At 37.1% G+C, this 19,468-nt stretch overlaps 1 protein-coding gene across 2 annotated transcripts in view; it reads left to right on the top strand.

Annotated features, from left to right (window-relative positions):
• SPATA9 (spermatogenesis associated 9) overlaps positions 1 to 19,121 on the top strand; it is a 34,436-nt gene extending 15,315 nt beyond the window's left edge. Inside the window, exons 3-5 of one of the 2 annotated variants that reach the window (XM_033110040.1) lie at positions 3,520 to 3,747; positions 13,113 to 13,208; positions 18,634 to 19,121. In XM_033110040.1, coding sequence (XP_032965931.1) covers positions 3,520 to 3,747; positions 13,113 to 13,208; positions 18,634 to 18,921 — 612 coding nt within the window. In that variant the 3' untranslated portion in view covers positions 18,922 to 19,121. The remainder of the gene's footprint in view (positions 1 to 3,519; positions 3,748 to 13,112; positions 13,209 to 18,633) is intronic. The other variant, XM_033110041.1, reaches the window with a different exon arrangement.
• The last annotated feature ends 347 nt before the right edge of the window (positions 19,122 to 19,468 follow it).

Here is a 19,468-nt window from a genome sequence, read left to right as displayed (position 1 = left end):
AGTAAGATTTGCTGACAGGCTGGTTTTATAGATAATAGGATAGTAAAAAGCTGACGTAGTAGAAATTGGAGTTCAGCATTAAAACTGCTGAGGATAGAGAAATGGGCATCACTCTAGAAAAAAGAAAATAGAAAGGGAAAGCAGGATACATATTTAAAGAATGGGACTCAAATAGAGAAATCTGTGTGATTTGAGCAGAATTCTTGAACCAATCTGATTAATTGATGCTAAGTTTCTTTTGGTAAATAGTCTTTAAGTACCTTTGTGTGTCTTTGGTAATAGTGGTGGTTGGGAGTTGGAATTCCTTTCTGATATATGTTGATGTGCTCAGATGATGATGATGACAAAAGAATTACCTAAACCTGTACATTTTGCAACCAATTTGAGGATGGTAGGCCAAGAGTAAAAAAAAAAAAAAAAAATTTGAGGGGAAAGAAAAGAACATTTCTTTCATTTAATTTTACATACATGGTTTAATAAGAAAATATATAGCATAGATAATAAAAAGGAAAAGCTGTTAGCTCAAAAAAGGGGGAGACATTTAAAAATATTTTTCTGCTGGAGCTAATTAAAAGGTAACTACTTGGACTCATTCATCATAAACTGGGGCCTTTTTTCCTTTTTTTTTTTTTTTTTAAAGAAGAATGTCTGAGTCTGCATCTAAAAGAATGTAAGTAGCCTGTCCTCTGTTGTCACTTTCGTAGTCCCAGAAACATGTAGAACCGCCGAACACACACTCCAGTGCCCACATTTGGTTCCTAATACTATTCTTCTTAAAAGAAATAATGGTCTTCTTGAGAACAAGTTGATTCCATGTTTTGTGGCAGAGAAAATAAAGGTGGTCAGAAATATTTTGTTGCCAGAAGTAATAATTCTTTCAGAGGTATCTAGGAAAGTATCAGAAAAGGAAAGCATTTAAAAAACCATAAAGGAATAGATAGTCGTCAAATTGTAACCATTTGAGCATTAAAGGAAACAAAGATGATAATAATTAGGAAAGATTAAGTCTGTTGGAAAAAGCCATGAATTCATGATGAGACTAAAACGAGAAAGATAACACAAAATATGCCAAAGCATTATTATAAGGCACTCTTGAATTTTTAAAAAACATTGTTATAATCAATGCCAAATTTTGCTCAACACAAATTATGTGAACACCACAAAAGAGTTTTGATGAACAGATTATCGATTACAAATAAACTTATTTTTCTGCAGAGATAAAAATTTAGAAAGACAATTTTGTAAAAGAGGGGAAACTCGAATGGATCAATCTAATATAGTGTTTTGGGAGAATTAATCAAGATTGGCTACTAGAAATACTCGTATAAAGTCAGTGAATCCAGGCCAACATGTATAGATCAACAAGATTTTGTAAAGAAACTTACAAAATAAGGAGAGGGAAACTGCATAAAGTTAATGTTTTGCAACTGCACAAATGAAGAGTCCCTAAAACACTGAATGGCCCCGTACATAAGGTTTCAGGAAAGGTAGAGCTACACATATCTCATTCCTGTTTGCCCTGGAAATACAGCCTTCACCTTGTGATTATAAATGATAATGAAAGCAGTATAATTACAATGAAAGCATAGTAAATTGGGATCAGAAGTGAAAGCAAACTTATTCTAGCTGCTCCACCTGGAGGAGGAGCTGGGAGGAAGTGTCAGTACAGTGTGGGGGAAGGGAAACTTCTTCCTCTACTCCTCCTGAGCTCTTACCGCTGGACTAATACTAAAATTGGCACCAGACCAATTTTAACAGGAGAAAAACCAATTGAATAGGTGTACACAGATCATCATAAATGATTCTCAGAGAAATGGCCAAAGCAGGCAGCTTTTTATACCTTTTAGACAAAGAAACAATACATTTGTGAAGAATTAACAAGATAAAAATTTAGACTTGGGTGAGGATTCTAAGCAAAGTTTTAGCTTGGGTAGTAAATTAGTAGAAAAAGAACAAGGTTTGTTGATACACACTTCTCAGCCCTGAATTCCCTAACTGGTGGCAAGGACATCTCTCTCGTTAAACAGCAGGTGCAGGGAAAGCACCTTTCACATAGGAAGGAGATTTACTTCTTTCTGGGGCATGAAGAGAGAGGTCAGAGTTCTTGCACGGGCAATTTCTTAAGTAACTTTAATTCAAAATAGTCAGTGTGCCATGGTGGGATATTTTGGGGTGGCCTGCCCTGGGCCCTGACAGCAGCAAAGCATAAGGTCACAAGAGAAACTGCATCTGTAGGTGCAGGAGCTTTGGATACTCCAGACAATGTGGTTTCGCTCCCTGGTATGCTCACCACCAAGGTAGGAATAATATCAAGTGATTACCCCTCGGGTTGTTTTGCTTGCTCTGCCTGCCATGTAACTGCTTGTAAGGATTGCTCGGATCTCAAATGGCTTGGCTTTCCAGCCAGTGTAGCAGCTCACAGTCGAGATTGCATTCTCTACTGTTAGCATGGACTAGGCGGGTGAGAACCAAGGGAGCTAATGGGACTTCCCCAGTAAAGTTAACAGATGAAACCACAGCAGGACACCAGATGCCGCAGAAATGCATCCTCATTGACAGGCTAGAACAACTTCGTTTATCTCCAGTGGCAAACCCTGAACATTAAGAGAAGTACTGAACTTTGGTGACAAAAATAACAATAATACAATTATTTCTTCAGGATAAAAGTTGAGGCATTCTAAATAAATATACAGCATGTTAGCTCTTCGACACATATATGATATCCATTATAGACCAAAAAAATCCATCTAGAAGATGTTTTATACTTTACTATTTTGGCATAATGAGTAGATATTCAAAGTTGCTTCTCCTAAAAAGCCAGAAAAGCTCATAACATTACTTAAATGAATAATGGAAACTATACTTGTCTGTTGCCTGGAATGCAGTCTAACCACATTGTAAGTAATTTCCCTGTGGTTCACTTTCTGGTAGAGCAGAGAAAGAACTGCACTGTATGTGTTTGGGCAATGCCACAGATTTTTTTTCTATCAGAGTGCTCATAGAAGTTTTGAAGTTTTTAGAAGTAAACGTTTCCTAAGCTTGTTGATTAGTATATAAGGTACTTGTTTTATTTTTCTTTAAATTGTACAGTGCATCATGTACGTATGCTATATTTTATCATTAAAAAATTATAAAGTAAACTGGGACAATATTTGTAAGTTTATAATGAGAATTATTGGTTGAATAATTCAGTTATTGAATAATATTTGAATAAGAATTATTTTTGAAAGAGTTCTTTAAAAAATCAATGCAAAAAGTAAATAAACCCAAAGAGAAAAATGAAAAATTTATATCTTTAGGTAGTAACTCAATTCTGGATGTTTATTCTAAGGAAAAAATATATATTTATATGAAAATTTAAGTTGTATAAAGGATGGGATATAATTATGGACACAACATATTCACACACAGGACCATGCAGAGTATACAGTTATGTGGTACCAGTCTCTGCCTGAAGTAGATTTTAATAATGCACTGGAGAATCACACAGCAGTCACTTTTCAAAGGCTTATTTTCCAGAAAAGAGAACCCGTGCAAAGAACATCCAAAATCAGAATGGCTGTCGCTTTAGCCAAGATCAACCGAGGAACATTGATTCAAGGGTTAAACAGCATCTCCACATCCTCCAAATCAGTGGCCAAACTTCTACAGCCTCAGCTTGTTTGGAGACTTCTAGAGTTAAGGGACATAGCTCATCGTCTGCTGAGGGAAGTGAATGCACCGACGCAACCCCTCTATAACATGCAGGTAAGTCCATGTAGCATTTACACAGGATATGGACCCTTTTTATAGAAACTGTTTTGAAATTACACGATTTAAAAATGAAAAATGTAGCACATTTGGTTGTTCTACATGTACGAGTAAAACAAGAATAGTTGAATAAGATAAATGAATTGTTGGGCCTTCACTATAGTATATTTGTTGGTTTAAACAAATCTGAAAAAGGAAGCCATGTAGACTTTTCTACCTTGTTATTTGATTGAGCTGGATGCAACTGTCAATTTCAAATGGTTCAACCTAAATATAAGCATACAAATTACCAGTTATGTCAAACCTAAAATCCTACAGTGAAGCTCGAAAATGATTGTTTTGTTCCCTTTTCCCCATAACCTATGTTTTCCAAGATAATCCTTGATTGACATAACATACTGAGTATATTTAACTCACTGTGTAAGTATGAGCTCACTTTAACAGACCCATCAGTATCCAGGTATATTTCACATTACATGTTCTAGATCGTTTCATTGAGCCTCTGTTAAAGGCCAACAGCTGTGAAAACTGTTTCAGGACCAATTTTTTTCCTAAACTTTATGTCACAGAACTCTGTTTTTTTTTCAATCTGGACATTATTCAAAACATTCTAAATATTACAAAAGATTAGGAATCTTTCAAGTCTGGAATCTAAACCCCAGAGTGAATCTGTTTTAACTCTTTTGTTGAAGGGAGACAAAACCTGGCTCAGACTGAGTTAAGCCAAAAAGGAGATGTATTAGTTCATGTAGTTGAACAATACAGAATTGTTAAGGTTTCAGGCAGAACTGGATACAGGTACTCAAGTGATACCTTCAGGATCCTGTTTCTCTCTCTCTGTCCATCTCCTGACTCTGCTTTCTCCGTGTTGACTCCATTCTCAGACTGACTTTTCTCTCATGGTCACAAGATGAATTGCAGCTCTTCCAGGGCTTCATCCGTCCAAACGAGAGTCCTTGACCCAGCATTCCTGGCCAGGTCCTGAGATTCCCTCTTAGAGAACAGCTTACCTCTGCACCAGGGAAATGGGATTCACTGACTGGCCTCGTACTCAATTACCTGCTTTATCCCTAGAGTAGAGGTTGGAGCCCCATCCAGACCACACGACCTGAGAATGGGGAAAAGATGAATCCTCAAACAAAAATCTGGGTTGTTTGAGAAGATGAGAAAATGGTTGCTATATGGCTAAAATCAACAAAATATTCATTACACAGGAATCTCTCTCTAACCAAAGATTTTGACATTTCCAGAAATCATCAGCTATTTCAACAATGAACTGCCTGAGACAGCATTTATAAAAGGCACTCTTGTAATATCTGATGTTTGAGAAAGTAAAAAGTGGTTTTTGTTTGTTAACCACTGGATTCTCTCAGCACAAAAAGCCTTATTCCTGTATCTTTAGATCAGGGGTGTCCAAACTGCGGCCCGCAGACCAACTGCGGTCCGCAATCCATTTTTTATTGGCCCGCAGCAAATTCCAAAAATACATTTAGTTTACTTAAATAAACCAGTACTTTACCTTGAGTGAGTGGCCCGGCTGTTTGTGTATTTTACCGCATATGGCCCTTGGTGAAAAACGTTGAAAAAAATTTGGGCACCCCTGCTTTAGATCATCAAAAAATACCCATAGCTGAACAATATTATCTTAAATTCCCACTGAAATATCTTTCTGAATCTAATGTTTTGCCTTGATGGTTCTTTCCCTGTATTGGTTTTACAGAGGATTGACATAAGAAGTATCCTTTAAGACTATTTCTGTATTTAATATGAAATCATGGTTAGACACTGTTCATGGTATTATTTACAGTCTGCCAGTTTTGCTCCTTATTGCTAAGTCAGAACTGTGAATGTTCTGAGATTTTACGCTATTTACAAGCTAACAAGTTAGCCTACCACAGCTTTACACACACACACACACACACACACACACACCACACACACGACACAAGGCCCTTGAGGCGGACACACAGATTGTTTACTCACACCAAAGCAGCAAACCAAAGCTGTCAATATCTTTCCTACACCTCAGTTCCCATCGGGCAGTATGATGACAGCCAGATGTCACTTGTGCATGTTCCTAATAAGTTGCATCACACAAGAGGAACCCTGAAATTGGGAGATTCAGCTTTTTATAGGGATGCTGCTTGTCTGCCAGCCTCCGGGGGGTGGGCAGGGATGAAGAGAATCAAATGTCTCTCTGGAGGGTAAGGATAGGGCTTTGTTTTTTAGTGCCCGGTGACATGTTTTCGGAGGTACATCTCTATATCTCTCTAGAGGGAAATACTTAAAGCTGTTTGCTATTCAACTGTGTCCTTTGCTCAGAACGCCCAATCTGTACAGGAATGAGAGACATCCATGGAGAATTGTCTTCCAATACTCATGAAAATTCGGTGGCAGAAAAATTTATTTCCAGTTGAATTTGTGTTTCTTTTTATCCAATAATGAGAACAAAAAACACAACGTGTTTGCCTTTTTGCCTTGACCAGCACTGAGTTTGACAGGTAAATTTAGGGCTTGGTTGTGATAACTTACTCCAGGAACCCGAGATGAGAGAAACAGGTTGAAGGATTAAATGATTCGTCTAAGGTCCATGCTACTGTAACTGTCTCTTCTGACATCCGTTCAAGATCAACACCTATGAAATCTCTTCTCCTGTGCTCTTGTTCTAATTGCCTTAGGACATAGCTTGACTTTTTAAAATGCTTATCAATAAAGTTCTTCAAAATATTTATAAGGTAGTTTTATCAGAAGTCTCACCCAAATTTACACTGGTAGGAATATTTTGCAGTATTGCCTCCAGATATCTCCTTTATAGACAGAAATATAATTAACCATGCTTGAATCCTGTCCCGTTTTATTTCTCCACCAAAGTAATCATTGTCCTAAAGCTGATGTGAGCATTTACATGCATATTTATATTTTCAGTACATTTGTATGCCTCTATCATTCTATGTATATTTAAAATTTATACAAAAGGTATACTGTACTTATCCTTCTGAAACTTTTTTTTACCAAACATTTTATATATATATAGCTATGACTTATTATTTTAACTTTTTCGTGGTATTCTATTTTAAGAAAAAATAATCCTCAGTTTATCTCTTACTGGACAGATGGACAATTCGGTTTCCAATTTTTTTGTATTACAAACAGTGCTTCAGTACTTCTGTGGTCCATTCTTGTAAGTGACTCCTTATCCATATGAATGAGACCCTCTTTAGGTATTCTCCTAAAAGAGGAATTGCTGGGTCATGAGGGATTTTATTACCTGGAGTCAAAATGCTTTCCAGAATGGGTACACTTGGGAATCATTGTGATTGGTAAATCTGAGGATAATTTCTTCGATTCTGGAAAATTTTAAGCCACTATTTCTTCAAATAGTACCTCTTTCTCATTTTCTCTAATCTCTTCTTCTGGAATGCCTATTAAACATACTTAGGACCTTCTCATTTTATTCTTTGTCTGTTTACTTTCCTCATATTTTCATTTCTTTATCCCCTTTTTGATGCATGTTGAATAATTTCCTCTGAGCTATCTTCCAGTTAACCAGTTCTCTCCAGCTGTATCTAATCTGCTCTTGTAGTGTTTTATATTTCAAACATTATTTGTATCATTTCCAGAGCTTCTATTTGGTGTTTCCCCCACTCCAATTTCTACTTTTTTCTCTTCAAAGTATCTTTTATAGATTATGTCTTTTAAAAAATCTCTTTAATTATGTTAAATATACTTATTTGTGGCCTTTTAAAATATTATTCTTTGAGCTATGTGGGGGATGCTAATCTTTCTGATGATTGTGATCTATATCGGATCTCACTCATAGCAGATCATTTCCTTTGGAGTTCTTTTTTTTTTTTTTTTCCTTTTAACTGAAAGTTTTCCTTCAACAGGGATTTTTCAAAATTAGAAATCCCTTCTGGTGGTAGAACTTTCCTTGTGGAGGATTTTGCTAGTGCTCTAGGATATCAGTCACTGGTGGAGACCAGCTTCCTTCCCTGCCGGGACTGGTGGGTGCAGTCGTTCTGTCCCACTTTCACTGAGGCCCTAATCCTCGCCTCGGGTGCATCTAAGTCTCATCTCCAATGTCTTTATCAAAACTCAAGCCCCCAGCCGTTATTCCACTCAACATGCTTACAGCTCTGGCTTTTAGTTCTCTCTGGTTCTGGCACAGGGGAATTTTCTCTCTCTCTCTCTCTCTCTCTCTCTCTCTCTCTCTCTCTCTCTCTCTCTCTTTCTCCCAACTCAGTTTTGTATAATTTTATATAGAATCTGTAGGTTTTTCTGTATGAGGGGTTCTCCACTAGCTTAGTCTGCCATGTTGCTGGCACCAGATGTCCTTCCGCTGTACTTCTGAATATCTTTTAGAAATTTTAATATAAAATGGTTGAATTTCTTTTGGAAGTAAGTAAAGTATAGTTCTACTTTTTCATTCAGTCAGCAAATATTATGGAAAACCCGATATGCACAAGCATGCCGGGTACCTACTTTAGGTCCTAGGGATTCATAGAGGTCGCGCCTTGCCTTCTGAACTATGGGGAGGACAGGCAAGGAAGCAATACTAGTAAAGTGTAACACGCGCACAATCACAGTGTGCAGTGTACTATGGAAGCGTCCACAAGGGGCATGTAACTCCAAAGAGTAGTCAGTGTATGCTTTGTAGAAGGTGATACCTGATCTGCGACATGAAGAAGGAGACGTGAGCCCGGTAAAGAAGTAGGAGAGTCATTCCAGGAAGAGACCAGTGTATATATTAAGATGCTGAGGTGAAAGAAAGCATGACTTAGGAAATGTAAGTAGTTCCACATAGCTGGGGTGAGACAAGTGGGAACAGTGCCAGGAAGGAGTGAGGAAGCAGCTTTACTTGGGTAATATTTATTAACTAGGGCAGAGAATCAGAATTGCCACTGAGAGGAAACTAAGTTTTGTAGCAAGGAAGAAAACAAGATATCTCCAATCTGAAAGTCTCAGGGATGACTAAAATAGAAGTAAGAATAGCGAAGACAGTGGCCTGGAGAGTCAAAGAAACAACAGAATAACGTGTGAGGTGTGGTGGAGGTCAAGGATTGGTCTGGGAACGGAGCTTATCACGGTCCCGAGTGTGCTGAGAGGGAAGTGGCATAGCACAGAGGAGCTGTACCAGCCCTGGTACACTGCTGGGCTGCCTCCCCAAAGGGGCAGAGTTCAGCTTAGCCAGAGTGGATGGATTCCAACATGAATTCCTTCAAGGATTGTCAGGCTGCCTGTGTCAAGGTGGAACTTTGTGGTGTACAGAAGTAAAAGGAGTGAAATCTGGAATTACTATGCAAGAGGATATGCTTTGTAGATGCATGGAGGACATCGCTGTACGTAGGTGAGTAAGCGGTCTAGTTAACCTAATCTGTAGGTATGTGTCAAAGATCCTTTTCATGTCTTGTCTCATTGCTGATAAGAGGATGATTTACCTGGGCACTTTGAATGGTTCTACCCCAACTCTATGGGACATTGTGCAGCTGGGATCGCCAGTCAGGCAGATTACCTCCCTCAAGAACACAGAATAGAGGAGTGTTTTCCTTAGGACACTGACTCTGACTAGCATAGTGTTTTAGCCTTTTGATGTGGTCTGAGATGGAGCTCAGTTAATGGTCTCCTGGAGCTAATTAGAGAGTGGACACTGTCACAGGAGCTCCCTTGACAATCTGCCCAGGCCTTTGCGGTTGGGTGATCAGTTCTGGAACATGTCCTACGTACCTTAATATAGTCAAAGATATTATGCCAATATGAACTTCCAAAGACCCCAATGACACAGGTGACCTGAAGACATTTTGATTGCTGGCTGTGACATGAGCACAGGGAGTTGGGGTTAGGAGTTTGCAGCTGGCCGTCGTGTTAAAACAGACTTACTTTGCCCTTAGCTCTATGGGTGCTGAGTCAGGTGGCTCCTGAAAGCCTTCCAGGTTCTGCAGAGATGAGATTACAGTGACAGATCTGCTAGTTCTACAGGGGGCCTCAGGAACGGAAAACTCCAGAGACTATCCTGGTGGCTCTCTACATTCCCAGCACCAGTACTTACAGAATGGTGCCTCTGCTCAGCCTTGTAAGCAGCCTGGCTGAGGGAAGCTTGCAGTTGCTCTAAGTTGCAGTGACCTAGATAATCGGCTTGAATGCTGACTTCAGCCAGACACGACAGCTCCCAGACATGGTTGTTGACTTTGGCAGGTCAATGCAGGGCCACAGGACCAGGCGTTCTTCCTGTGATAGAATCTTTCTTACAGTTGCATTAGACATGACTGTTTCTACTTTGTACCCGCACTGGGGAGTGGTACAGGCAAGACAGGGGCAAAAGGGGAAGAAAAGCCTCAGTCTCTAAAATACCTGTGCCATAGGTAGGTGGGTACCAGTGACTTGTGCTTCCTTTTTCCGGATGAAAGTTAGAGGCTTTTCTAAGTAAAATTTCCTCCTCACCCCAACAATCCCAGGTAGACTCAAGTTGAGGGTTCAAACTAGAAACCTCACGAATCTCAGGAACTCCTGTAGGTCCTTGGTAGAGCCTGCCAGAAGGCTCTCTTGGGTGGTATAATTTAAGACCTGGGAACACAGGACAATTCCTAGAAAGCAGGACCACGGGAATCTTGAAGACGTATTCTCCAATTTGGCCAAGAGGTTGGGACACTTGAGGTTTTACAGGACCACCTGATGAAGAGCTTCTTCAAGAACAATGTTCCACGGGATGTTCCTACTGGGATAAACAAAGTCCAATCACTTCCGTGACTGCGGATTGCTCGGAGTCGCTCCAGTGCCCGTGACGATTGTGGGCTGCTACGCAAAGACATGTTCTTCTTTCTGGACCTATCTATTAACATCAGTCTACTTCCTGCAACACTTATTTGCGAATTACTGACTTAATTCTCCCCATTACTCCCCTGGTGTCCCGCATTGAAGTCGTTTTGGACAACAAAAACTACATTGGGTCTGATAGTTCTCCAACCTGCAGGTCATCTATAAGTGGATCTTTATCTTCTAAACTGCTTATCGTTTGCTGTTTTTGTGATTTATCTCATTAGTGAAAATAAGATGAACAGACAGTTCTTTTATGAGATGAGGCAGTCTGAATTATGGGGGAGAAATTTAGTTAGAGATTCAAATGTTGAATTACTGTTGAAATATCCATATATCTTATGTGTTAATATCACCAAATTAAAAAAAAAGAACTATATGGGCATAATATGAATACCAAGATACTTTTAACTTAAATATGCACATAATATAACATTAATATAACAAAAAGGTTAAGATACAATTTTTGAACTAGGCCAAGACAATATAAATAAAGCCTCCCATTTACCAAATTTCTCCTACTTATCTCAGCATTTAGCCTACACTATTCCTGCTCCTAGCCAGCCAAAAATGAAACGAGGTAGTTTATAATATGAAAAACACGTATTGTAAGTGAGTCTTAAAATTGAAAAAAGGCTACTTGCCAGTAGCCACATGAATTTTGGAGGAGATGTATTTTCAACAGGGATGGTTTGTCACAGGAATAGCAAGTATTTATTAAAAGCATTAAAATGGTGAAAAAGTGATCCTTAGGCAATATACAACAGATTCATCATTCATCAATCAATTCAGAATTTGATTCATACATCAAATACATAACTTATTTAGAAACTAATCAGTTTTAATTACTTTTTAGGTGAAGGGCAAAATCTGAAAAAGATGCAGTGAAACAGAAACAGAGTAATTTCTTATGTATGCAGACCCCACTTCTATTTTTATTGTATGTGGTCTACCAGTTATTGAATATGGACCTCCCACTTACATTCATATATTCACAAACTCAAATCATTTCCTCTGCTAGGAAATGATTTGTTGGAGTGTATCTGCTTTCCTTCCTAATGTCGGCATCTGTTTGCTACGACTACAGGAAACACCTCCTCGCAGCCTAGTAGTGGGATTCAAAGGCACGGTCTCATTTTGATTCTTCTAGCAAGAGGGGAACAGCAACAGCTGCTTCATTTCCTGGAAACTCTTTCCAGAAGTCAAGAATGCTGGGAAATTTTCCAGACTGATTTATGGAGAGAGGGGGCTCAAACTGCCCTTACCTATTCCTATGTCTAGGAGTTGGTATATAACCTCAAAAATTGGGAATAAGAATGGAACACCCCCTTCCCCAGCCATCTCTTAGCTACTAGGCTAGACAGTATTCTCAGCTTCAGCATTCCATAAATCTCTTAAGAGAGAAGAAGGGAAATCGTGATGGGCAATTTTGTTTGTCATTCAGTAGTGACAGCAATAAGCAAAAACAGTTTACTACAATAACAAGCACTTAGAACAGCACCTGGCACCAGTGCCATATAAATGCTGTTCAATAAACTGTTGTTATCACACGTTTTTTAGAAGCACCTTTTAAAAGGCTGCAATATATCATTGAGTGGATATAGCATAATTTACCTAATCATTCTATCATTAACTCAGTTGTCAATATTATACATAACTTTTTAGTGAACACATACCTATGGTTCTTTCTAGTTTGCATGCATTTTTGCTGTGCAATTGCATGGTTTTATTCGCTACAGCCTGTATCTTTTGGGAGTTACTGAAACCACTGAGGTCTTGGCTCTTCCTTCAGAGAAGCATGGCTAACTGCCGCTGCACTGCTGAATAGGCAGGGAATGTTTTTCCTAATGTCCTTATTTCCTGTCCTGCTCAAGGCAACAGAGGTGGCCTATAAGAGTGTAGTTCCCTTAAATTGAATATATTATGCTGTTATGTTTTAGGCAGGGACACCTTCTATTACCAGGAGCTAGAAACATCTGGAAGACAAATTCATTATTTGGTGTAAACCTTCTCTGTGTTTCAAAAAAGCGTCCTGGATCTGAGCACAGAGCACTTCCTGAGGCTGAGTGATCCTCTGAGGTTAATGCTGGCCTTCAGCAGTCTCCTGATCAGCATTTCCAAGTGGTCATTAATCTCCAGGAAATGCTTAGTATTTTGATTGCTGTTTGCTTAATTGAAGAAATGAATAATTTAGTAAAGGATGATTACATGAATTTGAACAAAAGACTGTTTTTCTAACATGCACAGCAGCACCCTCTGGTGAGCACTTGGTAAATGTATGAAAAGTTAAAGGAATTGAGAGTTGGAAATGCAAGGTTTTTTCTAGATTTGTCATAGGTTTGGATTAGCAAGAGAGAGTATCTTTTTGTAAAAGGAGAAAAATAAACTAATATATTTTCAGAATGTGAAAAACGCCCAGACAGATCTAAAGTAGATGACTTTCTTTAGAAATAAATATTTAAATTGTCGTTTTTCAATAATGTTGTAAAATTAAACATTGTAACATTGAAAACTTTTGTTTTAATAAGAAAACTCTCTTCTGTTTTTTACAGGTCAGAAAGGGTTCTTTGTTTGAAATCATTTCCTTTCCAGCAAAGACAGCTTTAACTAGCATAATATATGCTTCATATGCAGCACTAATTTATTTGGTAAGTTAAAAGAAAAAAAATTAGGATCTAGAAATAAATATACTTATTTTATGTAATGTTAAAGATATACTGTACAGTCTATTCATAAACCAAGGTACTAGTCTCATGTTACAAAAAATAATTTTACATTAAAAATTTACTTCAATCCACCAAAAACGAATTTGCTTAAATAACTTAAATTATTTTATTCTTACAGAGTTTATTATTGCTTGGTTAAAACATTTTGGTTTTGCTTTCATTTAGTTGGCATTTTGTTTTAGCTATTGTGCCTTAGTTGGCTAAAATTCAGAATTCCATTGTTTTGGTCTCTGACTTTAAGGAACACAAATATTTTTTAAAAGTATAATTTGAATTACTGTGTTTCCCCGAAAATAAGACCTAGCCGGACAATCAGCTCTAATGCGTCTTTTGGAGCAAAAATTAATATAAGACCCGGTCTTATTTTATATTATATTATATAAGACCTGGTCTTATATTATAGTAAAATAAGACCCTGTCTTATTTTATATTATATTATATTATATAAGACTCAGTCTTATGTTATAGTAAAATAAGACTGGGTCTTATATTAATTTTTGCTCCAAAAGACACATTAGAGCTGATTGTTCGGCTAGGTCTTATTTTCAGGGAAACACGGTATAAGTGCTGTAATTCAAAAAGTGTTCATTAAAAAGCATGATAAAAATATAAAAGATTTTATAAATTATAAGGGGTTACTTTCTTTTAATCCATTGCCATTTATACTTACTTTTAAATTTTTTAAAAAGTATAATATACAAAAAGAAAAGTACACAGCTTGATGAATTATCACAAATCTATTAACTTATATATTCCCTGCAAGTCAAGAAACAAACTAATATCATCATTCTAGAAGCTTCTTTTTTGTTGCCCTAAGAATTGCTAACCTCTTCTAGAAAGGCAACCACTGCTTTGACTTCTAATTACATAGACAGTTTTGTTTGAATTGCATATAAATGAAATTATATTCTGTGTATTCTTTTGTATTTACCTTCTTATGCTCAACACTATCGAGATCCATTTGTTTGATGCCCATAGCAGTCGTTTGTTGACTTTTAGTGCTGTGTAGTATTTTATTGATAGCACTATCCATTCTACTATTGAACATTTAGATTATTTATAGTTTGGGCTATTTTGAGTAAGGTGTTATGAATATTTTCGTATATGTGTTTTGGTGAAATTGGTGTCCCATAGACTATGCATGTGTTCATCTCTAGTAGATATTGACAAACAGTTTTCCATAATGGTTTCAACAATTCTTCCCAGGAGATTATAAGATTCCCAATTGTTGTGTATCATCACTGACACTTAATATTGTCAATCTTTTCCATTTTAGCCATTCTTGTGGGTATGTAGTGTTATCACATTGTGGGTTTAATTTACATTTCTTTGATTATTTATGAGATTGAGTACCTTTTTATACATTAATTGGACATTTGGATATCTTTTTTTGTGAATTTCTGTTAAAGTCTCTTCTTACTTTTCTATTAGGGGTTGTCCAGTTTTTCATTATTTATACTTTTAAAATATATTCTAGGAAGGAGCCCTCTTTTGGTTACAGAAATTTGGGCAAATTTCTTTATTCTGTGACTTGCCTTTTCACTCCTTTAGCAGTGTCTTTTAAAACAGAAGTTCTTAACTTTAATGCAGTTTAGTTTATTAATCTTTTCCTTTATGTTAAATGCTTTATATGTCTTAATTAGGGAATTACATACACCCAAGGTCATCAAACTATTCCCTCTGATGTATTCTAGGAGCTTTATTATTTTACTTTTCACTTTTAGATTTATAGTCCATCTGGAATTGGTATGAGGTAAGGGTCAAATTTTTCCTCCATTAGTCTCCACTTGAACTGACTCAATTTATTGGGAAAAATAAAACCCTTTTCCTATTGCCCTAGAACACTTCTTTGTCATAAATCAGGCGTCCTTATATATGTAGGCCTGTTTACAGACTCTCTATTCTATACAGTTGATCTAGTTGTCTATTCTTGAACCAATTTAACACTGTCATTTACAGGAGCTTTACAATGAGCCTTAATAACTGGTCGAATAAGACCTTCTTCCAATCTGTGAACAAGTTATATCCCTCTATTTAGGTCTTCTTTAATTTCTCTTAATAATTTTGATGGTATTTTGTTAGAGGTCTTGCACATTTTTGTAAATATTTGTTGACCATATTGAAACACACAGTAATAAAGATTAAAATTTCCCCATAATCTATAGATTCAGTGCAGTCCCAATGCAAATCTGAGCAGGTGTGTGTGTGTGTGTGTGTGTGTGTGTGTGTGTGTATGTGTAAGCTGACTAGTTCATTCTAAAATTTATAGGGAAATGCAAAGTGTCAAAAATATCCATGACATTTTGAAAAAGTAAAAGAACTTACTTTTCAGTTTTCTAAAAACCTGAATTAAATATTTTGCAAGTGTTTTAAATTTTTGAGATGTCCTCAATATCTTAAATGGAAATTTCATACAAAATTGATGTTCAACTGTGTTAAGATGCAAATACACTGCAAAAAATGGGTGGGATGAAATGGGTATGGTGAGACTAAAACAAACTAGACCAACACCAATATTAAACCCTTGAAATCTTTCAACATGATTTTTCATGCTATAAATTTTCTATGTATGTAATAGAAACAATTTTTGTGACCTGATAATTGGTCATATATACACGTGTGCCTCCAAGGCCTGGAGGGGTCAGGTCTGGAATCATGGTTTTGAAGGCAAGTAACATACAAGTTGGAAGTTAATACCCTGTGTGTGGAACCATGCCAAATGAAAAGAGTGGAAAATCCACAGAAGTGTGAAGAACAGCAACATTTAAGGTGAGCTAAGGAGAAATTCATGAAGGAGACAAAGAGGCAATACTCAGAAAACTAGGAAAGGAATCAGGAGAAACAATGTCAGGGAAATAGAGACTCAGGAAGTTGTGAATGGTTAAGTATTAAATACAAGCCGACAAAGTCAAGTAAAATGAAGATTGGAAAAGTGTCCATTAAATCTAATAGTAAAGATGTTGGACTTAACCTTATCTTGAGGACTATTTCAGTGGTGTGATGGGATAAGGCAGACAGAAATAAGATGATAAAATGAAACCATGAATGTAGATTCTGGTTTGATCAAGAAGAGCGTGTGTAGCACTCAAGAGGGAAATGGGGTCCCAGGGATATTTTGAATTTTAGGATGGAAGATACTTGAGCATGTTTCAGGTTGCAGGGGTAGAGCCACTCAAGAATGAGAAGTTGAAGAGGCAGGGAATAATTGATAGGGAAGATGACAGGGTATCGGTTAAAAGCAAAGACAGACAGCCACTGACCTTGATCAAGACCTTTCATTTTCCGAGACAGAAGTGGTTAGAATGGGCACAGATACACTTTTGTAGGTGAGAAGAAGAAATATATCAGATAGGATAGGGTTTCCCAACCTTTTCTCACAGCATGGGGTACATGGAAAATGATCATATTTGGAATAAATGGATGAAGCTGTTTGCAGCTGGAAGTGATAGACCTCAAGTTTTATTGCTCTAGGTTTGGGTATACTCAGATGCAAGTAACAGAAAGTACCTGCCAGTGGTTTAATGGATGAAGACATTTAAATATCCCACTTGATTAGAAGTATGGAGTTAAGCAGTTCCCAGGTTCATACATTGGAGCTATGTCTTCATGAACCCAGGGCCTTTCTATCTTTTTCTTCTGCTATCCTGTTTGTTCTTTATGGTCTTTAGGTTCGCTCAGGTATCACATCTATATCAGTGTCCACAGCAGGAAGGAGGGGATAGGTAGAGGCAAAAGAAAGAGAGTCTTTTTATATAGGAGAAAAAACTTTTCCCAAAATCCTCCGGACCTCTTCCCCAGCAGACATACGAGGTCGGACAATTAAGTTCGTGAACTCATCCTAGAAAAAGTGCTACATACCTCACTGCTGAATATCACTATGGTTACCTTCGAAGTACTCCCCTTGGGAAGCTATGCACTGACGCCAGCACCCAGTCCACCCTTCAAAGCAATTTTGGAACTCTTTTTCTGGAATGACCATCAGAGCTGTTGTCATATTACCCTTGATGTCCTGAATGTCATCAAAATGTCTTCCTTTCAATATTTCCTTTATCTTAAAGAAAGAAGTCATTGGGAGGTAGATCACGTGAGTAGGGAGGGTGCTTCAATACAGTTATCTCTTTCCTGGCTAAAAGCTTGGTCACAGACAGTGCCGTGTGAGCGGGTGCAGTGTGAGCTGATAAAAGAGCCATGAATTGTTGGTGAAAAGTTCAGGTCATCTAACTTTTTCACACAGTCTTTTCAGCACTTCCAAATAGTAAACTTGGTTAACTGTTTATCCAGTTAGTATAAATTTACAATGAATAATCCCTCTGATATCAAAAAAGGTGAGCAACATTGTTGCGACAAGTTCGCAAACTTAATTGTCACACCTCGTATTTTATTTCTTTGTCCAGAACAGGGTCATGTGGCCACACGCTAACTGCAGGGAAGTACAAGAAAGCATCTGATGTACCTACCCCCTTCCATAGGGGGAGGCCGGCAAAAAGGAGGCGGCAGGAGGTCAGGAGGAAATCGAGGCACTTCAAGCCGAGCCCCCAGTCCTTGCTTTGTTACTCTCAGAAAACCTTCCCAGTGTGTGTAGCCAATTAATCATGTCACCTTTAGGCATCTCCACTAAAGTCAGTCAGTCTAGGTCTCCTCATGTTTCATGGGCTTTATCATTCTTGTGGCCATGAATACTTGGCATCATCTTCATCGTTAGTAAACTTACAGAATACGTTTAATGGATACAGTTCTTAGTGGCTCTCAGTTTTTGAAGTTATTTTTCTCTATATGTTTTGTTTTTTGACACTTTCTTAAAGTACTGAATGGAATTTTCTTTTCAGGGAAGGTGCAACACATGTTTGCTTAGAAATCATTGATCTACTAGCTTACTAAAATCTTACCAACATGTTCATGCCCTTCCAACTGTACACATAGGTGTAAGCAAAGTCCAGGGCAAAAAGCAGAAATAAAAACCTACTTTGAGATATCAACATGTTTGGAGACAAAGTCCATCTCTCAGAAAATGTTGCACTCAATTAAATCAAGAGAATAAAGGATATATTTGATTTAATTAAATCAGAGTATAAAACTATAAAATATCTAATGAATTGAGAAAAGATGGAACGCATTCTTTATTGAATCATACTGGGTTTTAATTTTCTTTCCAGATTATGGTAATTATAATATATTTAAAAGAAGGAATCAGTCTCGTGATGTTTATCATGTGCCAGGGGTCCCTGAAAGGGAGTGCTTCTTTATTACAATATGTAGATTAATGACTTTGTTAAAGATTTTAGTGGACTTTCCACCTGTAAGTTTAGTAGCTTAAAAAGAAACTTTAAAACATTTTGTTTATTATTAGACAATCTGTGTTAATGCTATGCTGGAGAAGGTAAAGAAAATTTTCCAAGAAGAAGAATCCATAAGGCAAAACAGAGATGGGAGTGAAAATCTTAGAAAAGCCTTTTCTGAGCCTGTTCTTTCCGAGCCTCAGTTTCCTGAAGAAGAAATCAAAGCAAAACCTTACAGGTCATTACCGGAGAAGCCAGACAGTATTTCAGATCGCCCCAAACTTCCTGCTAATAAGTTAAGTAATAAGATTCAAGTTTTACATTCTGTGTTTGACCAATCAACTGAAATGAATGAATGAGCAAATCTGAACATACACATCACTGAATGGAGCTTAAGAGTTATCTATTTAGTGACATTTCATCTGATGAAACTAGGCAACTAGTTTTCATATACTGATTGCTCTGCTTTGAAAAAAAGGGGGGTGAGGAACTACTAATAAAGTGTCATTCTCAAGCATTTATATGGTAGACAAAATAAAATGAATCCTGATGTAGTATATAATATATATAGATGTAGACTATATATATATATATATATATATATATATATATAAATGAACAAGAAAATGTACCCTTTGGCGGGTTAGACTGTAGTTTATAATATCAATATATTTATAATACATTTATATGTTTATTAAAGACTTGTTTCAAGTATCTTTTCATATCTTTTCAATTATTTTTCTGGGAGGGAAAAAAACCCTCCCTATCAAAATGCTACATATCTTTTTCAGAGATATTTTTCAAAGGATATTTGTTTTCTATCTACAGGTGTATAGTTTGAGTCTGCCTATTATCAATTCCTTTATAACTTGTCAGTAAACTGTGAAGGACTTCCAATTCATAGAG

This window comes from Rhinolophus ferrumequinum, chromosome 7, assembly GCF_004115265.2.
Source record: "Rhinolophus ferrumequinum isolate MPI-CBG mRhiFer1 chromosome 7, mRhiFer1_v1.p, whole genome shotgun sequence".
In the NCBI taxonomy this organism is placed as follows: Eukaryota; Metazoa; Chordata; class Mammalia; order Chiroptera; family Rhinolophidae; genus Rhinolophus; species Rhinolophus ferrumequinum.
The sequence above is the reverse complement of the archived record's forward strand: the minus strand, read 5'-3'. Positions and strand labels throughout refer to the sequence as shown.